Source organism: Panthera onca, chromosome C2 (genome assembly GCF_046562875.1).
Source record: "Panthera onca isolate mPanOnc1 chromosome C2, mPanOnc1 haplotype 2, whole genome shotgun sequence".
NCBI classification, from domain to species: Eukaryota; Metazoa; Chordata; class Mammalia; order Carnivora; family Felidae; genus Panthera; species Panthera onca.
Genome location: NC_138347.1, coordinates 7,197,501 through 7,224,351, shown reverse-complemented (window position 1 = coordinate 7,224,351; position 26,851 = coordinate 7,197,501). Strand labels below are relative to the sequence as shown.

Genomic DNA, 26,851 nt, shown 5'->3' with positions numbered 1-26,851 from the left:
TAAAAAACTATTTTTAAAAATATGTATTCATTTTTGAGAGAGCGTGAGTGGGGCAGAGGCAGGGGCGGGGACGGGGGGCGGGGGACAAAGGATCTGAGGCAGCAAATTCAACGTGGGGCTCGAACTCACAAACCGAGAGATCAGGACCCGAGCCGAAGTCGGAGCTCAACCGACTGAGCCACGCGGGCGCCCCTAAAACAGTCCCTTCTAACGGCTCACATGCCTCAGAGGGGTTTTTCTGAACTAGTGACCATTACCTAAAATTTAATGTCAAAGCTGCAGATACTTGATAATGATATTTCGTGTTCTCAAAGCACAGATTCCCTTGTGGGGACGAATGCTGCTTGAATCTGAACTTTTCCGTTTCCAACCCTATTTTGGCCTCCGTGTTTAGGAAATATACATTCCAGCTTGTACTTGCAATATGCCTGTGTCATCTTGGCATTTGAATGTGCTGTTGAAAACCCTCAGCATATGCTGTGAATTTCGGAAGTGGATGCCAGCACAGCTGGTTCTCATCTGAATACAAACAAATACAACAGTTTGGTTGGCACTGAAATGTGATGACAGGTGACGATCTTTGGCGAGGTACAGGTCACAAGTGGGCCAATTAAGAATCTGCACCCTCTCCTAGCCTCTAACTTCACAAACAGACCGTTCATCGAAGATGATCCTACATTTGAAGCCTTCGGGTTGGAGTCAAGGTTCTCCTTTTTAGGATAGGGTTTGACCTCCCTGTGTCATGGGATGAACTGTGTCCCCTCTCCCCCAAATTCACACGTTGGAATCTTAATCCCCAGTATCTCAGAATGTGATTTTTTTTTTTTTTTTTTGGAAAAAGGGGCTTTACAGAGCTGTTTGAGTGAAAGTGACGTTAGGGTAGGTCTAATCCAGTATGACTGGTGTCCTTATAAAGGGAAATCTGGACACAGAGACACGCACAGAGAGAAGACAGGTAAAGAGACCCAGGGATAAGACAGCCGTCTACAAGCCAAGGAGAGAGGTCCGGAACAGATCCGTCCTTCATGGCCCTCGGAAGGAACTAACGCTGCCTGTCACGTGACACATCGATTTTGGACTTCTGGCCTCCAGATTGTAGGACGGTAAATATCTGTCATCTAAGCCCCCGGTTTGTGGTGTTTGTTACGGCAGCCCTAGGCAACTGATACAGTTCAGATTCGGTGATCCTGCCCTTTGCTGCAGCTAAGACCTTAATGGATTCCATGACCCGTTTAGTTTTTTTCCCCTCTTGCAAATAATCCAACGAGATCTAAACTCCACCTTGTGCAGCTGGAAGGATTTCTCGCCAATATAAGTTAGTCTTTCAAAATAGCCACTGCCAAAAAGGTAACTTTGTTAGGGGCAAAACCACCAGCAGTCTCTCACCTGGATTTGCAAGGCGGCTACTTGTTGGTCCGAGAATCTGATAAGGATCTACAACAAAAAGAAAAGAAGTCAAATCCCAGAGACCTTGTTGCGGCTTGGTGTGATGTCACTGCAGGTATGATACCCCCGACTTGTGTTTCCAGGTGTCAGAGTCATTGTATCCCCCACACCAAAGTCGCCCAGCACCACTTCCTGTACTGAATAAGATGTCACGTGGAATCCGAGAGAAGTTTCTTGCCAAAGACCTCCTAAGCTCAGCTCTGGCTTGGGGTTCCTGACACCTGGCTGTCTCCATCCCAGGACATAAACTGGGCAAACATGTGCTATGTCCCCACTGGGTCCGGGGCCACGCCGGCCACGTTGTTCAGCACACCGGCAATATCAACGGTGTTCCGTTGGATATCACCAATCCGCGGTGTTCCGCATGGGGCCTGGCATGAGTGAGGGCTTGCGGCATGTGGCCTGGGGGTAAAATTAAAAGGATTTGTCTGTCACAGAGAAGGGACGTGTGTGCAAGCAGAATGTTCTTTCCATATTTACTGCATAGGTTTGGAAATGTCTTAGCAAAATCTCGAGTTATCCCTACTGAGTAGACTGATAATTTGGTCCATATTTTATGCATGGAGCCATGATAAAGAAGACAAAATCTTGGGGCACCTGGGTGGCTCAGTCGGTTGAGCGTCTGACTTCAGCTCAGGTCATGATTTCGCGGTCCGTGAGTGCGGGCCCCGCGTCGGGCTCTGTGCTGACAGCTCAGAGCCTGGAGCCTGTTTCGGATCCTGGGTCTCCCTCTCTCTCTGCCCCTCCCCCCGTTCATGCTCTGTCTCTCTCTGTCTCAAAAATAAATAAACGTTAAAAAAAAATTTAAAGAAGACAAAATCACATTAACTTCATTTAGAAGTGACACATTTTAGAAACATGCTGCTAAGCCTACTTCTTTTTCGATGGCCGTCAAGACGTTCCCTGAAACATACCTAACTGAGGACGCTGGTCTTCAGTTTTGGGCACTGCGGAAGGAGATGGTTGAGCAGCTGAAAATCCCAAAATAAAAGAGAGAGTTAGTTATAACTTCTATCTGGCCACTCATCTTTGATGTTGTATTATCATCCCATCGATTAGCTTAGCTATTAACATAATAGTCTTACTCTTAGACTAAGAGTAAGACTAAGACTCTTACTCTAAGACATGACATGCTCAGGTCATGATGTTGTGGCTCGTGAGTTCGAGCCCCGCTTCAGGCTCTGTGCTGACAGCTCAGAGCCTGGAGCCTGCTTCGGAATCTGTGTCTCCCTCTCTCTCTGCTCCTCCCCTGCTTGTGCACGCGCGCGCTCTCTCTCAAAAATGAATAAATAAACTTAGAAAAAAAAAAGAATCATTGCATCTAAAGATCAAGTTGCTCTTTGCTGCCAAAGGAACAAACATTTTATGCTGATAAAGCGTAGATACCCTGCAGAAATCAGCACGCTACCAATGGTCACCAAACGTCACCAATGGTCATCTCCTGGTGAGAAGCAGATTCAAGCAACGGGAGCCAACACCGTACCTTTCGACTGGGGGGTGGGGTGGCCGTGACTGGTCCAGGCTGATCTCCTGGGTGGGTCATAAGGTAAATCTGCAAAGACAAATAAAATGACTGAAAGACCAATAATGTAATTTTATAATACATATTTTGTATGCTTTTTGTTTTGCGTCCGTTAGAATAAATACCGTGGATGAAAATCCAGCAATCCAAAGAAATACCCAACCTGTATCCCATTAGATTTGCGTTTTACTCAGAAATTATCGTTTTGTTCATTTTATCGATCTAACGTTTTTACCCGTTGATCTGGAAACTCTCCTTGAGAGATTCTTACAGGGCTTCCTGAGCCTTCTAAGGAAACTTCCTACGACCACAGGTCAAGACCACATAAAGAGTTTCTTACAATCTACTTTGGCCTGCTTCCACCTGGAACTGACCTAAGTTCATCCCTTTGTTACCTTCATGAGCCACTCAGAACAGAGCTGACCAATCTGATAAGTTCACCAGTTCATGCTCGAGGTCTGCCCCTAAATCCCCTAAATGACACTTCTTCCTTGGAAATGAGCATGGCCTCCTCATCCTCTTACTTGCCATCTGCCCCTCTCAGTCACCCCTCATTTCTTTTTATAATCTCACCCAGTTATATATATATATATATATATATATATATATATATATATATATATATATCTTTAAATGTTAATGTTTATTTTCTGAGAGAGAAAGACAGAGCGTGAGCAGGGGAGGGGCAGAGAGAGAGGGAGACACAGACTCAGAAGCAGACTCCAGGCTCCGAGCTGTCAGCACTGGGCCCGATGCGGGGCTCGAACTCACAAACTGAGAGATCATGACCGGAGCTGAATTCGGACGCCCAACCAGCTGAGCCACCCAGGCCCCCCTCACCCAGTCCTATTAAATCAGTCGTAACTGTCCAGTTATTTCTCCATGTAAATATCTACTATAGCTCTTTCTCTAAATGAATTTAGAAGTTCTCTAAAAGAACTGCATGCGATCAATCGCAAGACCGGCATAATATTGTTCCCACAACATGTTAGCAATGACGGTAAGAGCTTAAGTGTATGCAACGGTTTCTTTGCGTTCATAACATATTGTCATCTGTCTCGTAAATCTTCAGTGCACTTTGCACATACAAAGTTAGTAACTCTCCTTCCCACCCTCGGTGCAAGTTATGTTAACGATCATGAAGACTCTAAGTCATTTCAAGGTCCTTTCAAAAACGTATTCCAGAACAGGTGCACCTGGGTGGCTCAGTCGGTCAAGCGTTTGACTTCGGCTCAGGTCGTGAACTCACAAGTTCATGAGTTCGAGCCCTGCATCGGGCTCTGTGCTGACAGTGCAGAGCCTGCTTCAGATTCTGTGTCTCCCTCTCTCTCTGCCCCTCCCTTGCTCATGCGCTCTGTCTCTCAAAATAAACACATAAACTTAAAATAGACTCCAGAACATCACCATGCGTATCCTTAGTGTGCACACACGAAGTGATTTCTACATGAAATCTTATTGTAGAACCACTTCAAAACTATGCCTTCTTGGATTGATGGGGGCTCAGTTCCATGCCATGTGTCATTCTGGGCCAACTGAAAGCCACAGCCAGATACTTGAGGTATTCTGCTGCTGGACATCTGGAAATGGCTATCAAATCTCACTTGCAGGGCAGGCAACCTAATTCGTTTTAAGCCTCTCTTTAAACAGACTATGTAACCCTGTTTTAGACTGGTAGTTTGGCGGGTCAATCCTCAAAGGGTCTGCCTATGTTGCAAAAGATGCATCTCTTGGGGCACCTCGGTGGCTCAGTCAAGCGTCTGGCTCTTGGCTTCGGCTCGGGTCATGATCCCGTGGTTCTGTGAATTCACGCCTCACGTCGGGCTCGGTGCTGGCAGCACGGAGCCTGCTTGGGGTTCACTCTCTCCCTCTGCCTCTGCCCTTCCCCGACTCGCGCTCTGTCTCTCTCAAAATAAACAAATAAAAGAATAAAAAGATGTGCCTCTTCTTACTTTCGGATCCCAAAGAGCATACCGCTGAAATGCAACGTGAAATTCAACACAGAGTTGCCTTAATTTATTTGGTCTGTTTGGCTACAAGCACCTCGGCTCGTGTGGTCTGTGAAATCCTACCCTTTATAGCTTTGGTTGAGTAAAAGATAAATTTTTTTTTTTTTTTTTTAAACTCCAGTCCTGCTCACCGCTTCTTCTCAGCTGGTATTTTTGCATTTTGGATCATAAGCCGTTCCCACTCGGCTCCTCAGATTCTCACTTTTCTGGTGTTGGGGGTTGCACACGGGAATTAAATCTGCAGCCGCTATCAATTTACGGTTGAATGTCAACTTAAGTCTCTGGGCACCCTTCGCACACAGATACCCACCCGGTTGAATTTTGTCTAAAAAAAAAAAATGGTCAGCCAGAGTTTCAATCTGAGAACTGTCTCAGAAAGAACACTTGGACTACTGTACCAGCGTCTAGCCGAATTCAGGAGCAGACAGGCACACGGACAAAGGGGCTTCTGTTGACCACATGAAAAAAAAAAAGCAAGGCAATACCAAAAGGTGTTCTCGATCCCAGGTCTCAAAGGGTGGCCCACGGACCAGCAAGACTGGTAACATCTGGGAGCCGGTTAGGAAGGCAGAATCTCACTCCAGGGCGACCGAGCCAGAATCTGCCCTTTAACGAGGTCCCGGGTGACCTGGGAGCGCACTGAACAATGCCGGAGCGAGCCCGTTCTAGATCATCTCCGTTACATGTTTCTAGGCAGGAATCTGTGTTCCCGCAGATAACAGATCTCAGAACCGCTGAGTGTGTCAGGACAAATGAGAAAATGCGTGCAGAGAGTTCTACGCTGGTTACCTTCCCCAGAGAGAATGCGAGCGGAACGAACGGCCGTTGGTCGCTGGTCCGCTACTACTGCTCATGTGATGTGACTGGAAAAAAATTAACCACCCCACTAGCAAGAGGCAAATATTTTGAAACTCTTTATTCATAAAACCCTTCTCCGGGTCTATAACTGTGTTCCACCCTCCCCTGAAAATAAGTCAGGACCTTAACAACACGAAGTCTGACTCTAAGCCAAGAATCTGAGATGTTTATATGAACGATGATTAACATGTTCATAAACATATTGCCACGGAAGATAAGTCGGCTTTTGTTTTCGTTCATGAAATTCTGGTCCAGTGCTTCCTTATCAGCTGCCGCTCACGCGCTGGGGGCACTGAGTTTCCCTCCCCAGGGAGGTGACTCTGGGAAAAGGCTGAATGAAGCCGTACTGATTCAGGAGGACACGCCGGGGCCTCTCCAGCCACCCCACCTCACAGCATGGCCAGCCCTGGGTATTTCTGCCCTTGGGCTGCTGTAGAAATTCCGACTCCAAGCGCATTTTCTATGTGTCCCCTGGCGAGAGCAGGGCACAGAACTTCTACTAAGAACAGATTTTACACGGAATTTCTGGCGGTCACTTCAATGCACCCTCATTCTCTCCTGTACTGGGATCTTCAAGGTAACTAACTCACACACTGGGCACAAGGTCCTGTGTTGGGGAAGGCTGCTTTCTGGCTCTGGTTCTCTTTTTTTCTGCACCAGGCTGTGTGTTTAAAAACTGAAGGTTATAAAAGCCATTCGCGGGCAGCTCAGAGTTAACAAAGAAACGTGTTCTATGCCATGATCCAGGCCAAAAAGCACGACACTAAAAATCGGGAGTTTGACTAGCATCGGGTCCCTCCACACCAGCACCTTGATTTATTTCCTGGGAGCTGGGATCGGTTCTTGATTTGGAAAGAGACTCCTCCTCCCCCCACCCTCTCCTTTCCCTGGGCATCACTGAATCAAGGCAACATATAGATTCTATGCTGCATCCTGCGGGGTGAAGTTCACCAAGTTTTATATTCTGTTTTCATCACGCTTACAGAGGAACAGCCCTCTAGCCTTCACAGTATGCCCACGCCCACTTTATTTTTTAATGAACCGGAACTTGGACCATGCGAGAGCTCATCTTCATTCTGCAGGATCTATGCGGCATCTGCAAAGCAGTGTGCAAGGGCCCTGGCTGGGTTGGGTAGGAACAGATGAGATTTGCCTGCTGTCCATGAACCTAGAGGCTAATGCAAAGAGAAAGGTCAAGAGCTGCTGCCCAGAACCACCTGATAAACACCTACTTAATGGAAGGAAGTTTGGGAGTCCGCCCTGATGTGGCTGAGTCACCCTCTCCTGTATTCCTCCAGACCTTCCTACGGTCTTCTAAGAGCCCCCATCAAAGACATGGAGACCTGGGAGCGTTGTGCACGGCTTTCTCTCCTGGCTTTGCAGACCTCTGTGGTTACGGTCTAACCAGAGGGAAAGCGGAGGGTGCGTTTCCAGCCGTGAGCCGGGATGCAGACTTTCCACAGGGCCTGACTGAGGAGAATGTGCATTTGCTGCCTGGCCTTGACGGGTGACGTCGAAATGTCACTCAGTTGTGAATGCCAAAGGAGGAGTTGTTCAAGATTCTGAGAAACCCCTGAAGGGCACTGGCTTAAAAGTGAAAGTTAAGGCTGCACGTGCCAGCTCAAGCCTCCAGTGTCTTTGGATAACATCCTAGACGTGCATGATGCTCTGGGGACTGCGTGATGGTGGAGGAGGAGAGACGGGGCTGCACAATGTCCCCCTTGGTGCCCACCATGGCTTTCATATAAACTGCTCCTGACATGCCGCAGGGGGTCAAAAACCAGCTTGCAAGTTTCAGTGGGTCAGACCTATGTCTTTTATGTCACTTGAGACCTCAAAGGGCCATGGCTCCCGAAGGCACGTGTTCAGCAAGGAAGGAAGGTGCCTGCAACCCAAGAAACACATGAAGCACCCTAAAATCATGATCATCAAAAACAGAATGTAAAATGACACGCCTACGTGCAAACACTTTTTACGAGTAGGAGAGAGACGGATCTAAATGCTAAGTCAACAAAGGGATCACAAGGGAGGGTGCATTTTGAATCAGGAACATTCGGGAAAAGTGAATAGAAGCCAGCCTGGGAAGAGAAGGGAGAGACATGGACAAAGCAGTAACATGCCCACGTGTGGTTGTCTGGGAGGTCACCAGTCTTGGCCAAATGTGGGGTTAGGTTGCAATGGCACAGCGACTTGATGGGGTAAGCAGTTGGGGGACCCGGAAGAAGTGACCCATTTGGGAAGGAAGGCCAGGAAGAAGAAAGGAAAAGGGAGATTGGGGTCAGCAGCCTGGGGGTGGGTTACACAGGGCAGAAAGAAGAGGAGGCAGGGAGGGACAGGAAGCATGGGGGAGGGGACTGGGCACGCGTGGGTGGAGGAAGCCCCCTGTTCCCATGGCTGGGGGGTTACAGAAATGGAACGGCCATGAAGGTCATGGCGGAGCAAACCAGGAGTGCAGGGGAACGGGAACTCGGGTCTCTATTCCCAAGGGCCCCAGGGGCCTCTTCCCAGGGGGGAGTCAGCCATCACCTCTTCTGCCGGCATCAGACACTTCTGAGCCCAGGAACACAGTTGGATCCTGGATCCCAGCCGGTCTGGGAACCGCCCTGCAGCACCTGTTTCCCCAGGGCCAGTGCCAGATTTCCACCTGCACCCCGACGGGCTTTCCGACTCACAAGTGCATCCTTCAAGGTCCATCCCTGCGTCCCCCTAAGCGGAGAAGCAACTCTCCTCTCCAAGGTCAAACCCCTGGATAGTTCAGCAAAGAGCTCGGGCGTGTTCAGTCTGATTCAACTTCCTTATAGCGCGTATACAAGCATCTGTATCTCCCTGGACAGTCACAGGAGGGGTCGTCAAAACAGGTATTTTTGCTACAAACTTGAGTCTCAGAAACATACTTTGCTGGGGTGGAGCTAGGGAAGTGTGATCTCCTGCGGGTCACGCACAAATCAAGGCCCCAAGGAAGAGCGTGGCCAGAGCGCGGAGGCGTGTCCCAGCCTTCACTTCCCAGCTACTCCCCGCGCCCCCCCCCCACACACACACCTGGAAAGCTGAATCTTCCAAATCTACTGTATCTTCAGATGCGAATAAAGAAAAAGGAGTTCCAGGATCCACTGTTCTACGTACTAGCAAGCGATTAGCCAGCTGGTCTGACCACTGGGCTGTAACCAACGGATCTGGTCAACGTCGTGACCTTTCGACAAAACCCCAAGCCCAGCTCACAATCCCTGGATTCTGCGACTCAGTGAGACGCATCCATGAGGCAGCTTCAAACAAACAAACCAGCAAAAGCAAGCAAACAAACCGTGGCCCGCCACTTCCTGGAAAGCTCTTCTTCTTTTAAGGATGGATGGAAATGGATTTTAAATGCTCACAAAACCGTTGTGATCTTCCTATACTTCCCTATGTTCTCCCAAGGATGCATTTATCAGAGGTGAACGGTGGGTTTCTTCAGGGCCAGTCCAGGTCATTCTAGACCCTGAATCTGATCCACAAGTAAATGGCCTGTGAAGTCTCCACCATGACAGAGGGAACGAAGCACTTTAGCTAAACCTTTCCACCGTGTTCCCCAGGAAGAGGGGCGCAAATCCTTCCTCTGAGGTCAGAGAGGAGGGAATGGCCAGCCTCAAGGCTCTGTGGAAGTAACGGGACAGCGTCAGGGTGGGAACAGCTCTGAGAAGCTTCTTCACCCATGCTATTGAGCTCCTGACTGGAAAGAAACGACCATGCGAAACTTAATGCCCCGGACCAATCCAAATGGAGTCTTATGTAGTCTGGGTGTGGGACAGAGGTCAAAGGGCGACAGCTTGGGTCTAGGAACGCATGACTCCAGAGGCATGAATGACGATGGAAAAACCAGCCCCCTACCCTGACTCGCCATTTCCTCAGCTGGCGGGCTGGCGTGTTATCGGTGCAAGTCCTGGTGAGGGGACCGAGGTCTGAGCCACGCTGCTCCTGATCTGAGATGCCCTCCCCCTCCTTCCCCACATGGCACACATCTAATCCTCCTGTGGCGGGTGGCCCTTCCTCTGGAGAGCGTCCTTCCCACTCTCATGGAAGGTACGTTTGCAAGCGCTGCTGGTCCTACAGCCTCTGCCATCAAAGTTGATGCCTCAACTTCTTCAGGTTAGAGTCTCAGGGGCGTGTCTGCTCTATGCTGCCAGCCCTTGAGGTTCGACACTTATGTGTGAGTCTATCTCTGGCTCTAGCCGGCTCAACCGCGACATCTAGAGCTTCAGGCAAAGCCCGGATGTGTGCCTGTGAGCTGGTTTCCGACATCCCCTCCGCAGCTGACGCCCAGGAGGCGCTCCGTGGACATCGTGGAATGAACAGGCCAGCCTTCAGCAGACAGGAAGCTTTCTGAAGTCTGGCCCAGAATGTAACACTGCGCTTGTCACTAGTAAGCACTTGGTAATATTTATTCTTTCACGCATGACATGAAAATCAATTACCTAGAGCAATCAGGAAAGACATAAAGAGTCCAATGTAAATATCACCTATGACACGCCTCTGCTCTGAACCGCTGGCTCTCGTGACATGCCGAGAGTCCATCACTAACACCATGGGGACGCCTCGTGCTTCGTGTGTTCCCCCGAGGACGCGCATGCTTTTGTCACCTGGCGCGCGGGCGGGTGCTTTTCCGCCGGGCTTCCAGGGTGCCAACTTTGCCCATCTGCCTTTCAGAGCAGCTAGTTAAGGGGCCGATGTGCTTTTAATTCTGCGGTCAGGGACCTGAAGTGTGATCTCTGAATGAAACGGTCTGATGGAATCTGGGCTCCAGATTCACAGGGGCAGAACAAGACTGCTCAGGACTCCCTTCAGACCCAGGATCCGCGCCCTCTGACTCTGGTGGCTTAGGTCACGGATCTCACGGGACATCCCAGGATGTCTCTGCAGGGACAGATCACACAGGGGTGTTTTTCGTACCTGGCCTAGTTGTAATTCTTTGCGTGGCCTCAGGATATACTGAAGTATTTGGGAAAATAAAAGCTGCACCCCCTGCAGACAAAAGGAAAGACAAAACATGTGAAGGTCTCTTGTTGTGGTTGTTGATCTCCTGCAACCAAATCAACTCTGCCCTGTGACACCAAAGGGAGGGGACCCCCTGGAGCCGGCCATCTGGGACTCCCAGGGGGTGGGGGGGGGAAGGGATAAGAGAACGGGGGCAGAAACTGATTCCGACTACGGAAATAGATGTCGGGCAATACTGCGTCCCATTTGCCAGAAAGTGTCCCGTGTTTTGATGGTATGGCTTCTTGCTGAAGCGCATCTGTGTGTCCCCCATCACCCCCAACCATCTCACTTTATAAAAAAAAAAAAATTCTATGGTGCGTATTTTCAATTATAAGTTGCATAAAAATCCAGAGAAACGTTTTACGGAGCCCTTGGAAAACAGTCCCAAAGAATTACAAATATTTTTTTTTGCCAAAGAATGTATGGATCTTATTAAAAATAAATCCACATTTCTCTTCAAATGCGTGTGTCCCCTTCTCTGTCTCAATCCACTGCCTGTGTTGTGAGCAGGAAAAAAAAAATCCCCTTCTGCAGTTCAGTCCATTTGGAATCGGTCCTCCCGTTCTTCGATTGCTTCTACGTTTAACAGTAACACTAGTAACGAAAGCAGAGCGTTCTCGAAACTGTCACTCACTGTTATAAATTTTCTAAACAACTGTGAAATGATCAGAAAATGTGTCGCTCAAGGGGGTTCTGAAGAGGGGGAAATCACTCGGCCTAAGTTATTTGTTATTTTCTGGCCACAAGGTCATTAATAGGCTGACGTGTGTAACCTACAGTGAAAAAGCATACGACTGACTCCAAGCTTTTTTTTTTTCTTTTTTCACTTTCAGTGAAAAGCACAATGTCCTGAATCTGGAGGACCAAGATAAAGGAGCCATCTATCTCACTGTAACACCCAAACCGGACTCGCTCACGTTACACATTTTGGGAACACGGCTGTACTTCCGTGTGAGGCTGGCCATGAATCGGCTTCTTTGCCGACGATGGGGTTACCCAAGCCTTGATGGTTTCCGCCCCGGCCTGAGTGGTGGCAGAAGGGCCCTGCCGGCTGACACAGTGGGGTGAGCAGCCTGTGGCCAGGCTTCGGTAGCTGTCTCTATCAGGAGGGAGACGGCGGATGCCAGCCGCGGACACATTCATCCGCAGAAAGCCAGCCTCGACCATGAGGGGGATGGGGAAGGTTAGCGGGGATGAAGCATCCTGTTCAACTCGACTAGCCTCAGGCCATAAATAAATAGATAAAATGCAGAATCTGTGGTTAGAGACGGGATAGCAGGGATTGGGTTAGTAACTGATTTCATATCCTCCAAAATGACAACGCAGTCTCCCTTTCAGCCCCAAGCTCCCGAAAAGTGACGAATGAGCTTTCTTTTCTCCTGCCCTTTGCAAACTTCCAGAGTCTGTGCAAGAAGATCAAAGTCAGGATGAGTCAAGTGGCCTAAGACTTTTCCTAAAAGGAAAAATAAAACTCCTGCTTGTCCTAGTACACGTTCCTTTGCGAACAAAAAAGAAATAAAAAGAACCCCAAGGGCCCCCTTTATATCGAACATGCTTTTAGTTTCTACAGTCAGCACAGCGGCAGATTGTAATCCAGCAAAAGAGAGGTAAGGCAACGGCTAAGGGCTAATTCTGCGCCTCTCCTGGTCGAAAGAAGTCCTTTGATGGTCCAAGGGGGTGGGGAGTGTTCAGAAACCAAAATGGGCGCCCCCTGCCGGCCGGCTCTGGTACTTCAGCAAGAGCCTCCTGCATATCAAGAACCCCTCGAGCATCCCCTCTGCTCTGCCTTCCTGATGCCCTGACCGGCCCGCCATCCACCTTGAAAGCGTGCAATCTGTGGACAAGGCTTTGCGCGTGTCCTGTGGGGAAGGGGCAGGCCCAGCATTACCTGTGTTTCTAGCATGCATTAACCGTGGAGAGTTTTGTAAGGCTTTATCAACATCATCTGAAGTCAAATGTGGAAGAGGAGCTAGAAAACAAAACAAAAGCGACATCAAAATGAAAAAAGAGAGAGAGAGAGAGAGAGAGAGAGAGAGAATTACCCTCTTTAAAAAAAAAAAAAGAAGAAGAAGAAGAAGAAAGAAAGAAAGAAGAAGAACACCTCCCCACCCCCACCCTACTTTCCTGAGCGGCTCGGAAATCTCTCCATGGCCCTGCGGCTGGTTAGCGTGTTAAAACCTAGGTGGGCCCATATTTAATTCGGGGAACAAGTGATCGGGATGCCAGGCAAAGCATTTACACCGGAGTCCACACCCAGCCCCCTGCTGTGCTATTTCCCTCTCCTGCCAACCATGCTTGATGTCTGAAAAATTAAACCATACAGCAAACTGGGTGAATTCGTGCCTCCAATCGCCAATATGCCATTCCCACTGTGTCAGGTGAAGCCACATGTCATGATACGAACTGGAAACTTCTCTCACTCTGTGCTCAGGTGGGACCGGGAGGGGGCTTGGTTTACCTTTAGGGAGGATGAGCCCCATAATTCCCATCGGGGGCCTTTCCGTCTGTTTCCGTTTTAGTGTGGGACACCACGGGGACTCAATAATGTGTGACCAGAGGAAGCTCTGCTCCCCTCTGCCACGTGATCCTCTTGGTGGAGGTGACCCAGGGGGAGGCAGTTGAAGCCTCGTGTGACCCCTCAGGCTTCTGGGAAAAGCGCTTGACCGCTTGTCACATGTGTACCTAGATCGTGGCCTCGTAAGCGTTTGGTTCTCCCAGATCCTAAGTGAGAACTGGGTTAGGGCGGGAAGAAGCTGTCACAGACTGGACTGGACCCCCTCAGCTCGGGTTGGCAAGAACCCGCACCCCAGTGATCTCCGTCCCGACCCTCTTACTCTCTCTGAGGTAGTGCAGGTGGGAGAGAAGGATGTCAGCGTTGTAGCTCGGGGTGAGCCTCTGGAAGTCGTCCTTGGTCATCTTGCACAGCTCCTTCCCGTCGATGTTCTGGAACAGCAAGATGTCGACGTCTGGAAGGCCATACTCTTTCACTGCCCACTCCAGCCACTGCCGGACGTGGTCCGTACTCCACAGTGTAGGATCTGAAAGGGGTTGGGACAGAAGCAATCAGCTAATCGCCTCCCGAAGACGCATTTCCAGGGCAGAACCACATCCCAGGCAGGGCCCCCGCCAGCCACGGCTTCCCGGAGGGGCTCCTTCCCCACTGTTCTAGAAGACAGGCTTCCAAACAGGTACGGTGCCCTGTCAAAAGCAAGTGTCTTGGGGGAAAGACAAAAAAACAAAAAACAAAAAACAAAAAAAAAAGCCATCTGAGTCACGCCCAGAAATCGCTGCCTTTAAAGTGAATCGTTCTGGAACACCACTGGCCCCTCGTGGCTCAGATCATCTGAAGTTTCACATAGGCACCAGGCTTTTTTATTATTCATTTTTGTCACTTAGTTTCATTTTTATTTATTTATTTACAAATGAAAAAATCATGGAAATTTTCTTTCCTTAGGGAACTGTTGGCATCGAGAGCTCAGAACACAAATCAGGAAGACACTCATCACCGTCCGTCACGCAAAAAAAGCATTCATACAAAATACTGAAAAATACTGACCGCAAAACTGGAAGTCAAGCGTAGGTGAACGAAAACCCTAATGCCTCCCATGGGCTGGTGTTTCTTTTTTTTTATTATTGTTTTTCTTAATGTTTATTTTTGAGAGACAGGGAGAGAGAGAGCGCGCGAGCAAAACAGGGGTGGAGCAAAGAGAGACAGAGAGACAGAATCTGAAGCAGGCTCCAGGCTCTGAGCTGTCAGCACAGAGCCCGACATAGGGGGCTCAAACTCATGACCTGAGCCTAAGTCGGTGCTTAACCCAAATGAGCCACCGGGCACCCCATATGAGCTGTTATTTCATTAAAAAAATTTTTTTTTAAGTTTATTTATTTTTGAGAGAGAGAGAGAGAGACAGAGCATGAGCAGGGGAGAGGTAGAGAGAGAATGAGAGGGAGACACAGAATCTGAAGCGGGCTCCAGGCTCTGAGCTGTCAGCACAGCGCTCGACGTGGGGCTCGAAGTCACAGACTGTGAGATCATGACCTCAGCCGAAGTCGGACGCTTAACCAACTGGGACCCCCAGGCGCCCCTGGGTTGGTATTTCCAAGAGAGAGCGGTTGGTTTCCTGCAGAGAGTTTGATTTTGCACCTATCAGGCACCTGCAGGAGTAGGGGACTGGCTGGGGGACCTTCTCACCGCACAGCTATGGCACACAAACACCCCACCTCAGGCAGGCAGTGTCATCCCACTCCACTGCCACATATGGGAGGGGACCTGGGTAGAGTCCCAGAGGACACAGCCAGTGGGACAGCCACTGTATTATCCCCAGTGGAAATACAGCCAGGAACACGCCACACAAACAGCCTGGGCAGAGGGATATTTAGGGCACCCGAATACCGGCAGGTAGGAGGGGCACCCGGGTGGCTCAGTCAGTGAAGCGTCTGACTGCTCCTTGGGTCATGATCTTGCAGTTTGTGAGTTCGAGCCCCACATCGGGCTCTGCACTGGCGGATTTTCTCTTCCTCTCCCTCTCTCTGCCCCTTCCCACTTGCATGCAAACTTTCTCTCTCTCTCTCTCTCAAAATAAATAAACAAACTTAAGAAAAAAATACTTGCACATGGGAGACACCCAGGTAGGGAGCAGGAGCCCAGAGTTCGAATCCCAGGGTCCTTCAACTCGCTGCAACCCCCAGAGACTGTATCCCCTTCCCGCATCTGTTTTTACATGTAAAACGAGAGCCTTGACCTTGGTTCTGTGGACAGGCCCTTAGAGGTCAGGCGTGTTGTGATGCTCTGGTCATAATGAGTGAGAATCTGGTGTAGGGACAAGTCATCCTTTGGAATCACTTCGTAGCTAATAGCTTTAGAACTTTGTTTGGTCTTACTAACGTTTCAGGCTACTCAAGAGTCGGGCATGGTGTGTGCCCTTGGAAGAGGTTTTAAGTTTACAGAAGTAAACAGCAGTAACAGTGAGAGGCTTCCAGACAATCCTACCATCAGAGCCTCCTCCCTCTCGCCCGCTTCCTCTCTGCTTTCCATTTTTCGTCTCTCCCTCCTTCTGTCTCCCCCACCCTCCTCCCATCCACACCCTAATATTTCATTTCTTTTCTTATTCACTTAATTTTTAAAAAAATTTTTTAAATCTTTATTTTTGAGAGAGAGAGAGAGAGAGAGAGCGCATGAGCAGGGGAGTGGCAGAGAGAGAGAGAGAGAGAGGGAGACACAGAATCAGAAGCAGGCTCCAGGCTCTGAGCTGTCAACACAGAGCCCGATGCAGGGCTTGAACTCACAGACCACAAGATCATGACCTGAGATGAAGTCGGACACTTAACCCACTGAGCCACCCAGGCACCCCAAGCTTATTCACTTATTTTGAGAGAGAGAGAGTGAGAGAGAGACAGAGAGAGAGCGAGCATGAGCAGGGGAGGGGCAGAGAGAGAGGGAGGGAGAGAATCCCAAGCAGGCTCCAGGCTCCAATTCTGGGCTTGAACTCACAAACCATGAGATCATGACCTGAGCAGAAACCAAGAGTCGAACGCCCAATAGGTGGCCCTCGTATCTTTTTTTAATTGAAAGAAATGACTTCAAATCCAGTGGAATCCACCTCCTAGCTTCCCCCGCCTCAACACCCATGAAGCAACCACCATTCTGAGCTTGGTGCCCATCATCCCTACGTATATTTGAATACTTTCACCCTATCAGGCTCTGAGCCGTCAGCACAGAGCCCCACACGGGGCTCGAACCCACGGACTGTGAGATCATGACCCGAGCCGAGGTCGGACGCTCAACCCACCGAGCCACCCAGGCCTCCGGTGCTGTTTGTGCTTTTAAACTTCACATGAACGGAATCTGATTTGCTCTGGGTACCCACCAGTGTATTTTCGAGATGTGTCCAAGTTAACCCACGTGGGAGTATTCAATCGTGTCAACTAAGCAGCTCTCGGGCCCCCTCACAGGCGTGGACACAATTCACTTCTCCACGAACACCCGAGCGTCCGTGCCCACCCCGCACATGTGAAGGAATCGGCACTGGTCCACAGCCCTGGCTCTACGTTGGAATCACACGGAGATGGGGGCCCGAGCCTGGTCTCTCGCCCACGGAGATTCTCACTTCATCCTGCTGGAGGGCAGCCTGGGCATCGGAACTGTTAAAAGCTCCCCAGGTAATTCTTAAGCGCAGCCGAGGTTCAGACCATCACCCCCAGGGGCCTCGCTGCTGCAAGTGTGGAGCAGAGTCTCGGGCGCCCCTCCCCACCTACATTTCCACCAGTTCTCGAGATGATCCGCGTGCAGGTGAAGTGTGGGAAGGGCCGGCCTGAAGGGGGCACCTAGATGTGGAATTGCTGGGTCGTGGGGCATGCACACGCTCAGTTTTTCCGGCTGCTACCGGATCTCAACCAGTTTTGTAACACTCACGCTCTCAACCAGCAATCAGCGCACAGAATCTGAACACCAAGGGGAGCTCTGTGTCAACGAGAGCATCACCTACAAAACCTGAGATGACAGGAAGGTGTGTACCTTCCTCTGTAACCCAAACACACGGGAACGCTCCGGTCATCTGCGAACACTGAGTGTGTACACAGAAGGGTAACTTTGTCCACCAGGAAAGTTCAGATGGCTCGTCGCCACCGGGTCAGGGTTTTACCTTCAGGGATAAAAATGGTCAAAACCCTAGACTGCTTTTAGAGAAGGTCTTCCTTCTTCTTTTTTTTTTTTCCTCACGGCCCTGTCATAATTCCTCGTTATGCAGAGCTGGATCGTATTTAATGATCCGCAACTCAAGCCCTCATCCCCCTCGGTTCTGTGCAGAGGACAGTCGCAGACACTCCCACGGAAGGTCTTGCCGTCTGCTGTCCCACCCTTTGTGTTTTTATTTTGTTATGTTCTCCTTTTAACAACCCAGAAGGACTATTTTGGTGGTGGGGGGGGGTGGAGTAGCTACTTCCTAGAAATCAGTTCATTCTGGGAATGCATTTTCTTCTCTTAATGGTATAACCAGATATTTAAAAAATGATATAGAAGTATCTTCCTGCAAGTCCCTGGGTTCATGTTAAAATAGTGAAATGACACCTTAGGAAGACAGCCAAAAAAGAGAAGTCTCATTTCTCTGTGGTCCCTTGGTGTCCTGTTAATTGGTTTCCCTCGCTAAGCCCAGCTTATTCAACTTTCCTTTCAGGGACTCACGGGCGAGACCCCAGAGACCAATTCTTTGACCTGTATTGTTCTTATTTCCAACGTTCTCACTTTTGGTTGGTGAAACGGCTGTTTTCTCCTACCGCTGACGTGACTATAAATTGCTACCGCCTTTGCAATGAACAATTCGGCGATACGTCTGAGATGTCCTTAAAAAACTGTGTGCATCGTCTCTGAACTAAAAAATTCCACTTCTAGAAATTTATCATAAGGAAATAATAGAGGATGTGCGCAATGATTTATTTTCAAGGATGTTCTTTGTAGTGTTGTTTATAATAGCATAACATTGGAAACACCCTAAATGTCCGACCGAAAGAAAACGAGTTAAGTTGCAGTACATTTAGGGGTGTTTCTGTGATGCTTGAAAACTAAAATGATACCGCAGAATATATCGATATGAAAACGTGCTCAAAGTGAATTAAATTGAAAAGTCTGAAAACATGATTGAAGCACAATTATACTTTGTGAAGAAATGTAAATATATCCATGGAAAGAATTTGGGAGAGCCATGCAGAAGGATGTCAACTGCCATCTCTGGAGAACAAGTGATGGGGATTTTTAGATTTTTTTTCTCCTTCACCAAACTGCATTTTCTCTTATTTCTCCAATAAACATGTAGTACTTAGGTTAAACAGGTGCTTATAAAAACGTTTTCTGCTCTGTTTCAAAATCAAAACAAGATCTTACAAAGGATTTACATATATGCATATTTGTTAAGGTGTTTTTATAAAACTTTCAACGGTGTAAGATTTTAATCTCACTTTCTTCTACAGTTGATTAGTGGGTATCTTTTTCATTTGAAAAGAATAAAGATATCCAAAGTTGCGTTACTCCTGTATCTTTTTGAGAATGGATCTCCACGTCCCTGTCCTATACGTTTATAAGCGAAGAACGTGAAAAACCAAATATGGTCATCTGATAGAATAAATGAGGATGTTCCTTTCTGACCTATCCTTGGGGCGCCATTATTCCAGACCTACTCTGGAGGTGTCATAACAGAGAACCCTTTTCAAGGGACAAGGCCAATCTCCTCAACACGAAGCACAGGACACTTAGTTCGCTGGGTCCCGATGTCTTCATAGGTGTTATTCTCAACCATTCCCCATTCTGTCTTCCTACAGCCACACACGCCCCATGCCTGTGCCCAAACACCACCCACTGCCTGCAGGACCAGCCCCTTCTTGTCCCCTTACCTACACTCACCACCTGCTTTGGCCATCTGTCCTCAATGCTCTTGAGGGGTAAGCGCTTGTCACGACCCTCTGGGTAGGGAGGTGATGTCAAGACTGCAAGCCCACTCCCTGCACCAATGACAGCGCCCCAGTGAGCCCCACCCACCCCAGCTACCCCGGCCCAGCATGGGTGCTACAGCAGTAGGTCGCGTTTTGGAGAGTTCAAGTTAATGTGTTGGGTCCCAGCTCACCCTTCGACGCCATAGAGAGCCCAGTAGCGTCTCTTGGGTATCCTCCATGGTTCATGGTATGTCAGCAAAGTTTTCTTCTTCTGTCCCACCCTGCCGTCACTGAAGGAGGCTCACGAGGTCCCACGAGATTCAAGAGACCTTACCTCCTTCTCCGATTCCCCACTATGCATGTGAAGGAGAAAGGGGAGGGGGCCAGAGAATGAACCCCAGCCAAGGTATCGCCTTTGCCCGTGTTTAGGTGTGCCATCTCACACCTTCCACCTCCAGAGAGCAGCCAGGCTCAGAACCCATCACCTAACCTCATGATGGAGCCTGCTTTTCCTCTTCCATAAAACAACACACAGAATCCAAGGACCTAAGGCATGACTCCCATAGGACAAGGACTAAGATTAAGTAAACTCATGTGAGAGTTACTGAGCATTTGCTACACACGATTATGGATTCAGAGGCGGCCAGGAGAAAGAGACGCCAAGGAAAAACATAAACTTTTCACCAGCAGGGCTTGGCTTGAGCCTGGGTTAATGAAAAGGATTTGACAGAATTAAGGTGACAGAGCAGAGAAGCCCTTTAGTTTAGGGGAGCAGCATAAGCCCGGCTTCATAGCTGCAGAGGCATGAAACACCAGAGGTGTTGAGAGAGAAGGAAGAAACCAGGGGTGGCTACAGCGGAGGGTTTCAGAGGGCTCACACAAATGGAGGAGGATGGAGGGTCCGATCAAAGAGAGCCTTAAACGTCTTGCTAAGAAGGCTGGACTTGATGGTCCAGGAATTTCCGAGCCACTGAAAACATCTGAGGCATCGAATCATAATCACATCGAGTACCCCAAACTTGGTGGTCAAATAAAAGGCTCTTGGGGGGTTCCGATTCAACCATCTACTAGATGTAAACCGTTAACCTCTCTGGAAATCATTTCCTTCTTCTGTGGGTAATTAAGTGAAATATCAGGGGAATAGAAAAGTAAAGGAGATAATGAATGTGAAAGCACTCTGCCAACAGTAACATACTGCGGAGAAAGAATGCATCCACACGCTGGATTTCGCATCGTAAACTCTGCGGAGATGAAATAAACAATCTATTATCGCAGGAGCAGCCTCTTCCTTTAAACGCAGAGGTCTGATTTATCGCTTTATTTTGAGAAGCTTTTGGAGGTGCTTTCTGTCAGATGAATTATGAACCACTGAAGATAAGTTGTTTGGTTTTCAGCCTCCAGTCCAATTGTTTTGAAAACATCTGTGTCACCAGCCCACATCTCACGGACATCAAAATGGTAAGCCCCCATAGTCCAAGGGAGGTCAGGAGTTGCACCCTTTAAATTACTGCTGGGGGCGGGGGGAGTGGCGAGCAGTGCGTGGGTGGAGGGCTGAACTTATTTTTACATTTCCCTGAAACTGTTTTCTGACCTAGTAGAGTTCCACGGCTGCCAGGAAAATATTAAGTAGATATTTAAATCAGTTTGTGAAACAGAATACCTCATGCAGGCAAACATCCTGTTTCAGACCCCCCACCCCCTGCCAGAGGAATGAATAAAAGTAAGGTTAAGCAAGAGTCAAACTGGTGAAAATATAAGCCCCAAGTGACATTTTTCTTGAACAATACCAGCGTAAGATGTTGGCTTTCAGATTAAATAAATAAATAAATAAATAAAGGACCAAAACCATAAAATGTATCTCCAAGCCATATCACAACCCTATGAAATCTTTGTTTATAAAACCCAGCCCTGGGCAAGTCTGCCAGTCTGCTGTCCGAGACACTCAGAAGCCTGCAAAAATAAGACTTAACATTTTGTCTCCTTGTAGGGGGAGGCTTTACATTTACAAAGCAGGCTCAATAGAACTGGCCTCCCTTCGGGCTTCACTGTATCACAGGTTGAAATTTGAACACAAAAAGCCTACACCCGAGGCTGTTTCTGAACCTTTTAATTTCCTAATTCATAGATGAGGTTCAGTCACCGTTTTGATAGCTATTGATTTCTAATTTTTTGTTTTAAATTAGTGAATTAGCCAGCGAATGAGATCTATATGACACCAATTTCCTTTTATTCTTTTATTCCAGTTGTTCTTTTTTGGTGGCCTATAGTGTATGGTCAATTTCTACAAATGTCCCTGGAGAGTTTACAAAGAATGTATATTCTCTAATTGTTACATGTAGGTTTCTATAAATAACCATTGGGTCAAAATTGGTAACATATACCTAATTTTTATGTCATTGATCGATCAACTGCTGCAAAAGGCAAATTAAAATCTCTCACCAAAAGTGGATCTTTTTCTCCTTACAGTTCTTTATGTATTTGGAGCCTATGTTATTATGTACATACAAGTTCATCACTGTTATATGGTTTTCATAAATGTAACCTTTTTTGATTATGTATTAACCCTCAATTATCTCCAATAATGCTTTCTGCTTTCTATTTCCACTTTTGTCATGTGTGTTTTGCTTAGAATTTGACTAGTACATTTTGTTCCATCTGTTTGCTGTCACTCTTTCTTTGTGTTAGATGTTTTTATAAAGAGCACTTAACTGACTTTGGAGTATTTTTTATTTATTTTTTATTTTAATTTTTTAAATATAATTTATTGTCAAATTGGCTATCATCCTTTCTCTTTTGGTTTGGCTGCTTAACATTCTAGTTTTATTTCTTGTGAATCTTTAAACAAAATCTAAATTTAATCACCAAATATATCCTTTTCCCAAAGAAAGCAAGGAATTTAGAAGTCTCGAACTCTCATCATCCATCCTTAATCTTATATGATGATGTTGTCCAATGTTTTCATTCTACTCTGTTGTTGTACTGCCTACTTAGAAGGCTGTTATCATTTTACAGCCATTTCTCTTTAGATCTATTCTTATATTAACCAATTTCATTGCTCCCATTTTCTTCTTATCTAACTCTTTCATCCAGGATCCATTTTCTTTGTTTATTAAATCTTTTGTTATTTCCTGAAGTGAGGGTCAGTTAGCAACATACTCTGACCCTTTGAAAGTATCTTTTATTTCCCCCTCAATTTACATAATGAATCAGAATGCACTCTTAATGTAGTTTTCAACATATTCCTCTTAAGCTTATTTTAAAGTCATGATTTTAAAGGACCCGTTGGCTTCACCAAACTACTAAGCGAGTTTATGGCAGAAAAAAAGAAAAAGTGAAGAGCCCAGAAGATAGCTACTTTTATCTCTTCAAATATTTCGTATCTTCTGTTCTTTTTATTCCCTCCTTTCTGGAATGTCTATTAGATCTGCACAGCACATTCTCATGAGCCCCTTCCCTGCCCTTGACCTTCTCTCCTATGTCCCCTCTCTTCATCACTGTGATGGGCTCTGAAAACAACTGCAAGTCTGCTTTCGTTAATTCACTCTTTGGCTTTTTCAGATCAGCTGTTTAACCCTTCTACTGAGTTTCTGATACCTTCGAATCCTTTTTTTGTGTTTCTAGGAGTCTTCCTGCTTCTTCAAAATCATCTGTTCTTTTCCATAACGTCTTGCTCCTCTCTTTTGGGTTCCTTCTTTTGTGTATTTAACCACTTTAAAATATATTTACTTTATATTCTCAATCCCATACTTCAATTATCTAACGTCCTTGAGGGTCCGTGGTCTCTGCTGAGTATCGGTCTAGGTAGATTGTTTCTTCCTCTTTTTGTAATTTGGAGTTACAGAGTCATCTTCAACGCATGTTCTTCTGCAGGAATTCTGTAAAGTTTGGACTGAAGACATGTCTGTCCAGGAAGAGTTCACAGGTACTTCCGCCAGGTGTCTGAGGTTATCATTAGCCCATGACCACTTTTCATTGCTTAATTCCTCAGCCTGGGGTTGCTGGAAAACACAGTTCGGTGTGTGTGTGCATAGGGAGAGAAGGGATCCAACTCTCTGCTTTGTGCAGCCCAAGACCTCATCTTCTGGCCCTTTAAAACCCAAATCTCTGTGGTGTAGACATTGGTATCCCACCCCCACCCATGCCACTTGTGACAGGCTGGTGACAACAGGAGGGTGGAGTACTCTGTTCTCAGCTCCCTCTTTGTTTTTAGTCCCTCAGGAACTCACGCACTTTCTTCCCAGTTCAGCTATGCGTATCAAAGGTATCTGATTCCAATCTGCATTTCCAGGTGCTGGGCCAGAGGAACATCTTTAGCTCCTCTTAAGCTCAATATTTTACCAGGACCACCAGTCCTCTCGGCCTATTTTTTACCGACTTACTTTAAACGTTTCCATTTCCAATGCACCCATCACCCTAGCTCATGCTATGATCTATTCCATTCATGTTTTACGTAACCAATTGTCAAAAAATTGGTTGTACATATTAATCATGTAACACCCTACAATTCAAACACTGTAAGAAAATGTGCCTATCCTTAGCCTGCTTGAGAAGACATAATTTCATTATGTCTTTTATTCAAAAACACATGATTAAATCAGTTTTGCTGGCCTCTAAACATATCTTTGGCATTCTGACGCACCAAAATATCTCACTGCGTGGAGTCATTCTCAACTCTTCTGGAGTGGTTTATCATGGTTTATCTAGTTTTTGGGATTTTGTTTTACTTCATTTCTTCCCTTGTTGCCTCTCCTTGGTCATTCCATGATTACACAGCTTATGCTCATCGTGTTTTAGAAACGCAATGACCTATTCCACTTAAAAGTTTCTTCCTGCTTGGGTTTTCTTTCTTTGCCCATCTTTTAGATGTTGGTGTCCCCAGAGTTTTGTCTCTGGTTCTCACTCCCTATGGGCACTCCCCTGGACTTCCTATCTACTCCCATGTTCCTCTTTTTTTTTTTTTTTTTAATATTTATTTTTGAGAACGAGGCAGAGCGTGAGCAGGGGCGGGGCAGAGAGAGAGGGAGACAGAGAATCCGAAGCAGGTTCCAGGCTCTGAGCTGTCAACACAGAGCCCGATGTAGGGCTCGAACTCACGAACCAGGAGATCATGACCTGAGGCAAAGTCACACGCTTAACCGACTGAGCCACCCAGGCGCCCCTCCCATGTTCTAACTACAACATGCACGCATATTAGTTACCAAGCGTTGCTGTAACAGAGAACCATAAACTAAGTGGCTTAAAACAACAGAAATGTATTATCTTAGAGCTGTGGAGGCTAGCAGTCCGAGATCAAGGTGTCAGTAGGGCCGGCCTCCTCTGGGCTCTGGGTAGAATCCTTCCCCTGTCTCTTCTGGCTTTTGGTGGTGGTCAGTCAGCCATGCGTGGGATTCCCTGACTGACAGCTGTACCACTCCAATCTCTGCCTCCATTTTCACAGGGCTTCTCCCTATGTGCCTTCACATCATCTCTCCTTTGTGCGTCTGGGTCCTAATTTCCCCTTTTAATAAGGACGTAAGTCATTTTATTAGACCCACCCTCATGACCTCATCTTGACTTGATTCAACCTAAAAATACTCTACTTCCAAATAAGGTAATGTCCTAAGGCCCTGGGAGTTAGGGCTTTAACATAGCTTTTCTGTGGGGGCACAATTCAAACGACACCACATGCTTATATCTGCAGATCTATCTCGAGTCTAGAAACTTCTCCCAAATGCCTGAGCCAACTATGAAAAGGAAAGCTGTAATTTTTTGAGGCCTACTGTATCCTAGGCACTGTGTATGCACTTCACATGTGCTGTCTCATTTAATCCATACAGCATCATATATATATGGCATATATATATATGTGTATATACACACACACACACACCATATATATATATATATATATATATATATATATATATATATTTAGTAAGCATCACTATCATCTGTATTTGGGTGTACCTGCAGGCTAAGGAAAGCCAAGATTAAGTGACTTTCCAGATCTCAGAGCTACAAAATGGCAGAGATTAGAACACAGGTGTGGTAACCCCCGATAGATGACTCTCTACCCTAAGCTCTACCCCCATACTGCCTCACTGGTGTCCCACGGGTCACTTAAACACAGAATAAACCAAACCAAAATCATCTATCTTAAAATTTTTTTCTAATTCATTATACGTCCAGCCAGCCACTCACGCTAGGTTTAAGCCATTTTTTTTATTTTTTTTTCTAAATTTTTTATTTGTTATTGAGAAACAGAGAGAGAGCATGAGCATGGGAGGGGCAGAGAGAAGGGGAGACACAGAATCCGAAGCAGGCTCCAGGCTCCGAGCTGTCAGCACAGAGCCCGCCCCAGGCTCGAACCCACAAACCGCAAGACCATGACCTGAGCTGAAGTCGGACGCTCAACCGACTGAGCCACCCAGGCGCCCCAAATCTAAGCCATTTTCAATGCCATTGTGGAGTCAGACAGGTTACGTGCTGAGCAACACAGTAGACTATTGTGAACATCTCCAGTCTTTCCTTCTTTACTTAGTCCCCTTTGAAAAGCCCATTTTAGAATTTCTGCAACAACTTAACCAACACATCCTACCATGGCATGGCTTTGTGTTCTTCCCTGGATAATTTTGATAGTGGCATGGGAAGGAGAACTCAGCCTCTGGGATCAGACAGAACTGGATGAGAATCCTGGCTCTCCAAATTATTGGCTGAGACACGCTGAGCAATGATCTTGGCTTCCCCAGCTTTAGTTTCTTTATCTGTAACGTGAGAACAACAAATACTGCCTACACCATAGGGTGCTTTGTGAGGCTTAAATGAGATAATACCTTACGGACAAAGTGGACAGCCCGGTGCCTGACAACAGTGTGCACTCGATACACAGGAGCCGTCACCATTTCTGTATTTATGATTTCGGTCACACATATAACCCAAGGGCAGTTTCCGCAATCACTACCCAGCTCATAGTTTAGGACGATAATTAACTTGGACTTTAGGAGTTAAGGTTTAACTGGTTTGGTCGTCTGCTTGCTTGACTTGGTTGCACAGAAGCAATTTAAGTAGAAGCTTATAGAAACACGCTCCATAAGGTAGACACAGTGGGAGCGATCCGTGGGAGTGGTTCGTGGCATGACGAAGTAAAATGAAGGCTTGAGGTCTTACCAACAACTTCTGTAGGTATACGTGAGCACAGGCCTGGGTAGCGGCTCTGGTCTCACCCACCTGCACAAGTGTTCCTGAGAGAGTTGCTTTGCTTCTAGCTAGGGCTCCAAGTCCCCATGTTTAAAGGGAGATGTTTATGATGGTTTTATGTGCCAACCTGACTGAATCACGAGACGTCCAGACATTTGGTTAAACATTATTTCTGGGTGTGTCTGTAAGGGTGTTTCCAAAAGAAATCAGCATTTGAATTAGAAGACTGAGTAAACTCGTAGCCTGCCCTCCCCTGTGGGGGTGGGTGACACCAACTAACCCATAAGGACCCAAATGGAACAAAAAGGTGGAGGAAGGAAGAGAGGATTTGCTCCCTTTGCCTGACTTTTGAGCTGGGGCATTGATCTCGGGCCTTCAGGTCTCTGGCTTTCATGCTTTAAGACTCAGACTA

General features: G+C 47.2%; 1 protein-coding gene across 9 annotated transcripts in view; it reads right to left on the bottom strand.

Annotated features, from left to right (window-relative positions):
- The window catches only part of ERG (ETS transcription factor ERG), a 263,881-nt gene that overhangs the window by 8,192 nt on the left and 228,838 nt on the right, over positions 1–26,851 (bottom strand). For 7 of the 9 annotated variants that reach the window (XM_078452772.2, XM_060640881.3, XM_060640880.3 and 4 more), the window contains 6 exons: positions 13,677–13,880; positions 12,731–12,811; positions 10,756–10,827; positions 2,930–2,998; positions 2,361–2,417; positions 1,387–1,434 (listed from right to left, as the gene is read on the bottom strand). In XM_078452772.2, the coding sequence (XP_078308898.2) occupies positions 1,387–1,434; positions 2,361–2,417; positions 2,930–2,998; positions 10,756–10,827; positions 12,731–12,811; positions 13,677–13,880 (531 nt within the window). The remainder of the gene's footprint in view (positions 1–1,386; positions 1,435–2,360; positions 2,418–2,929; positions 2,999–10,755; positions 10,828–12,730; positions 12,812–13,676; positions 13,881–26,851) is intronic. The other 2 variants (XM_060640879.3, XM_060640884.3) reach the window with 2 other exon arrangements.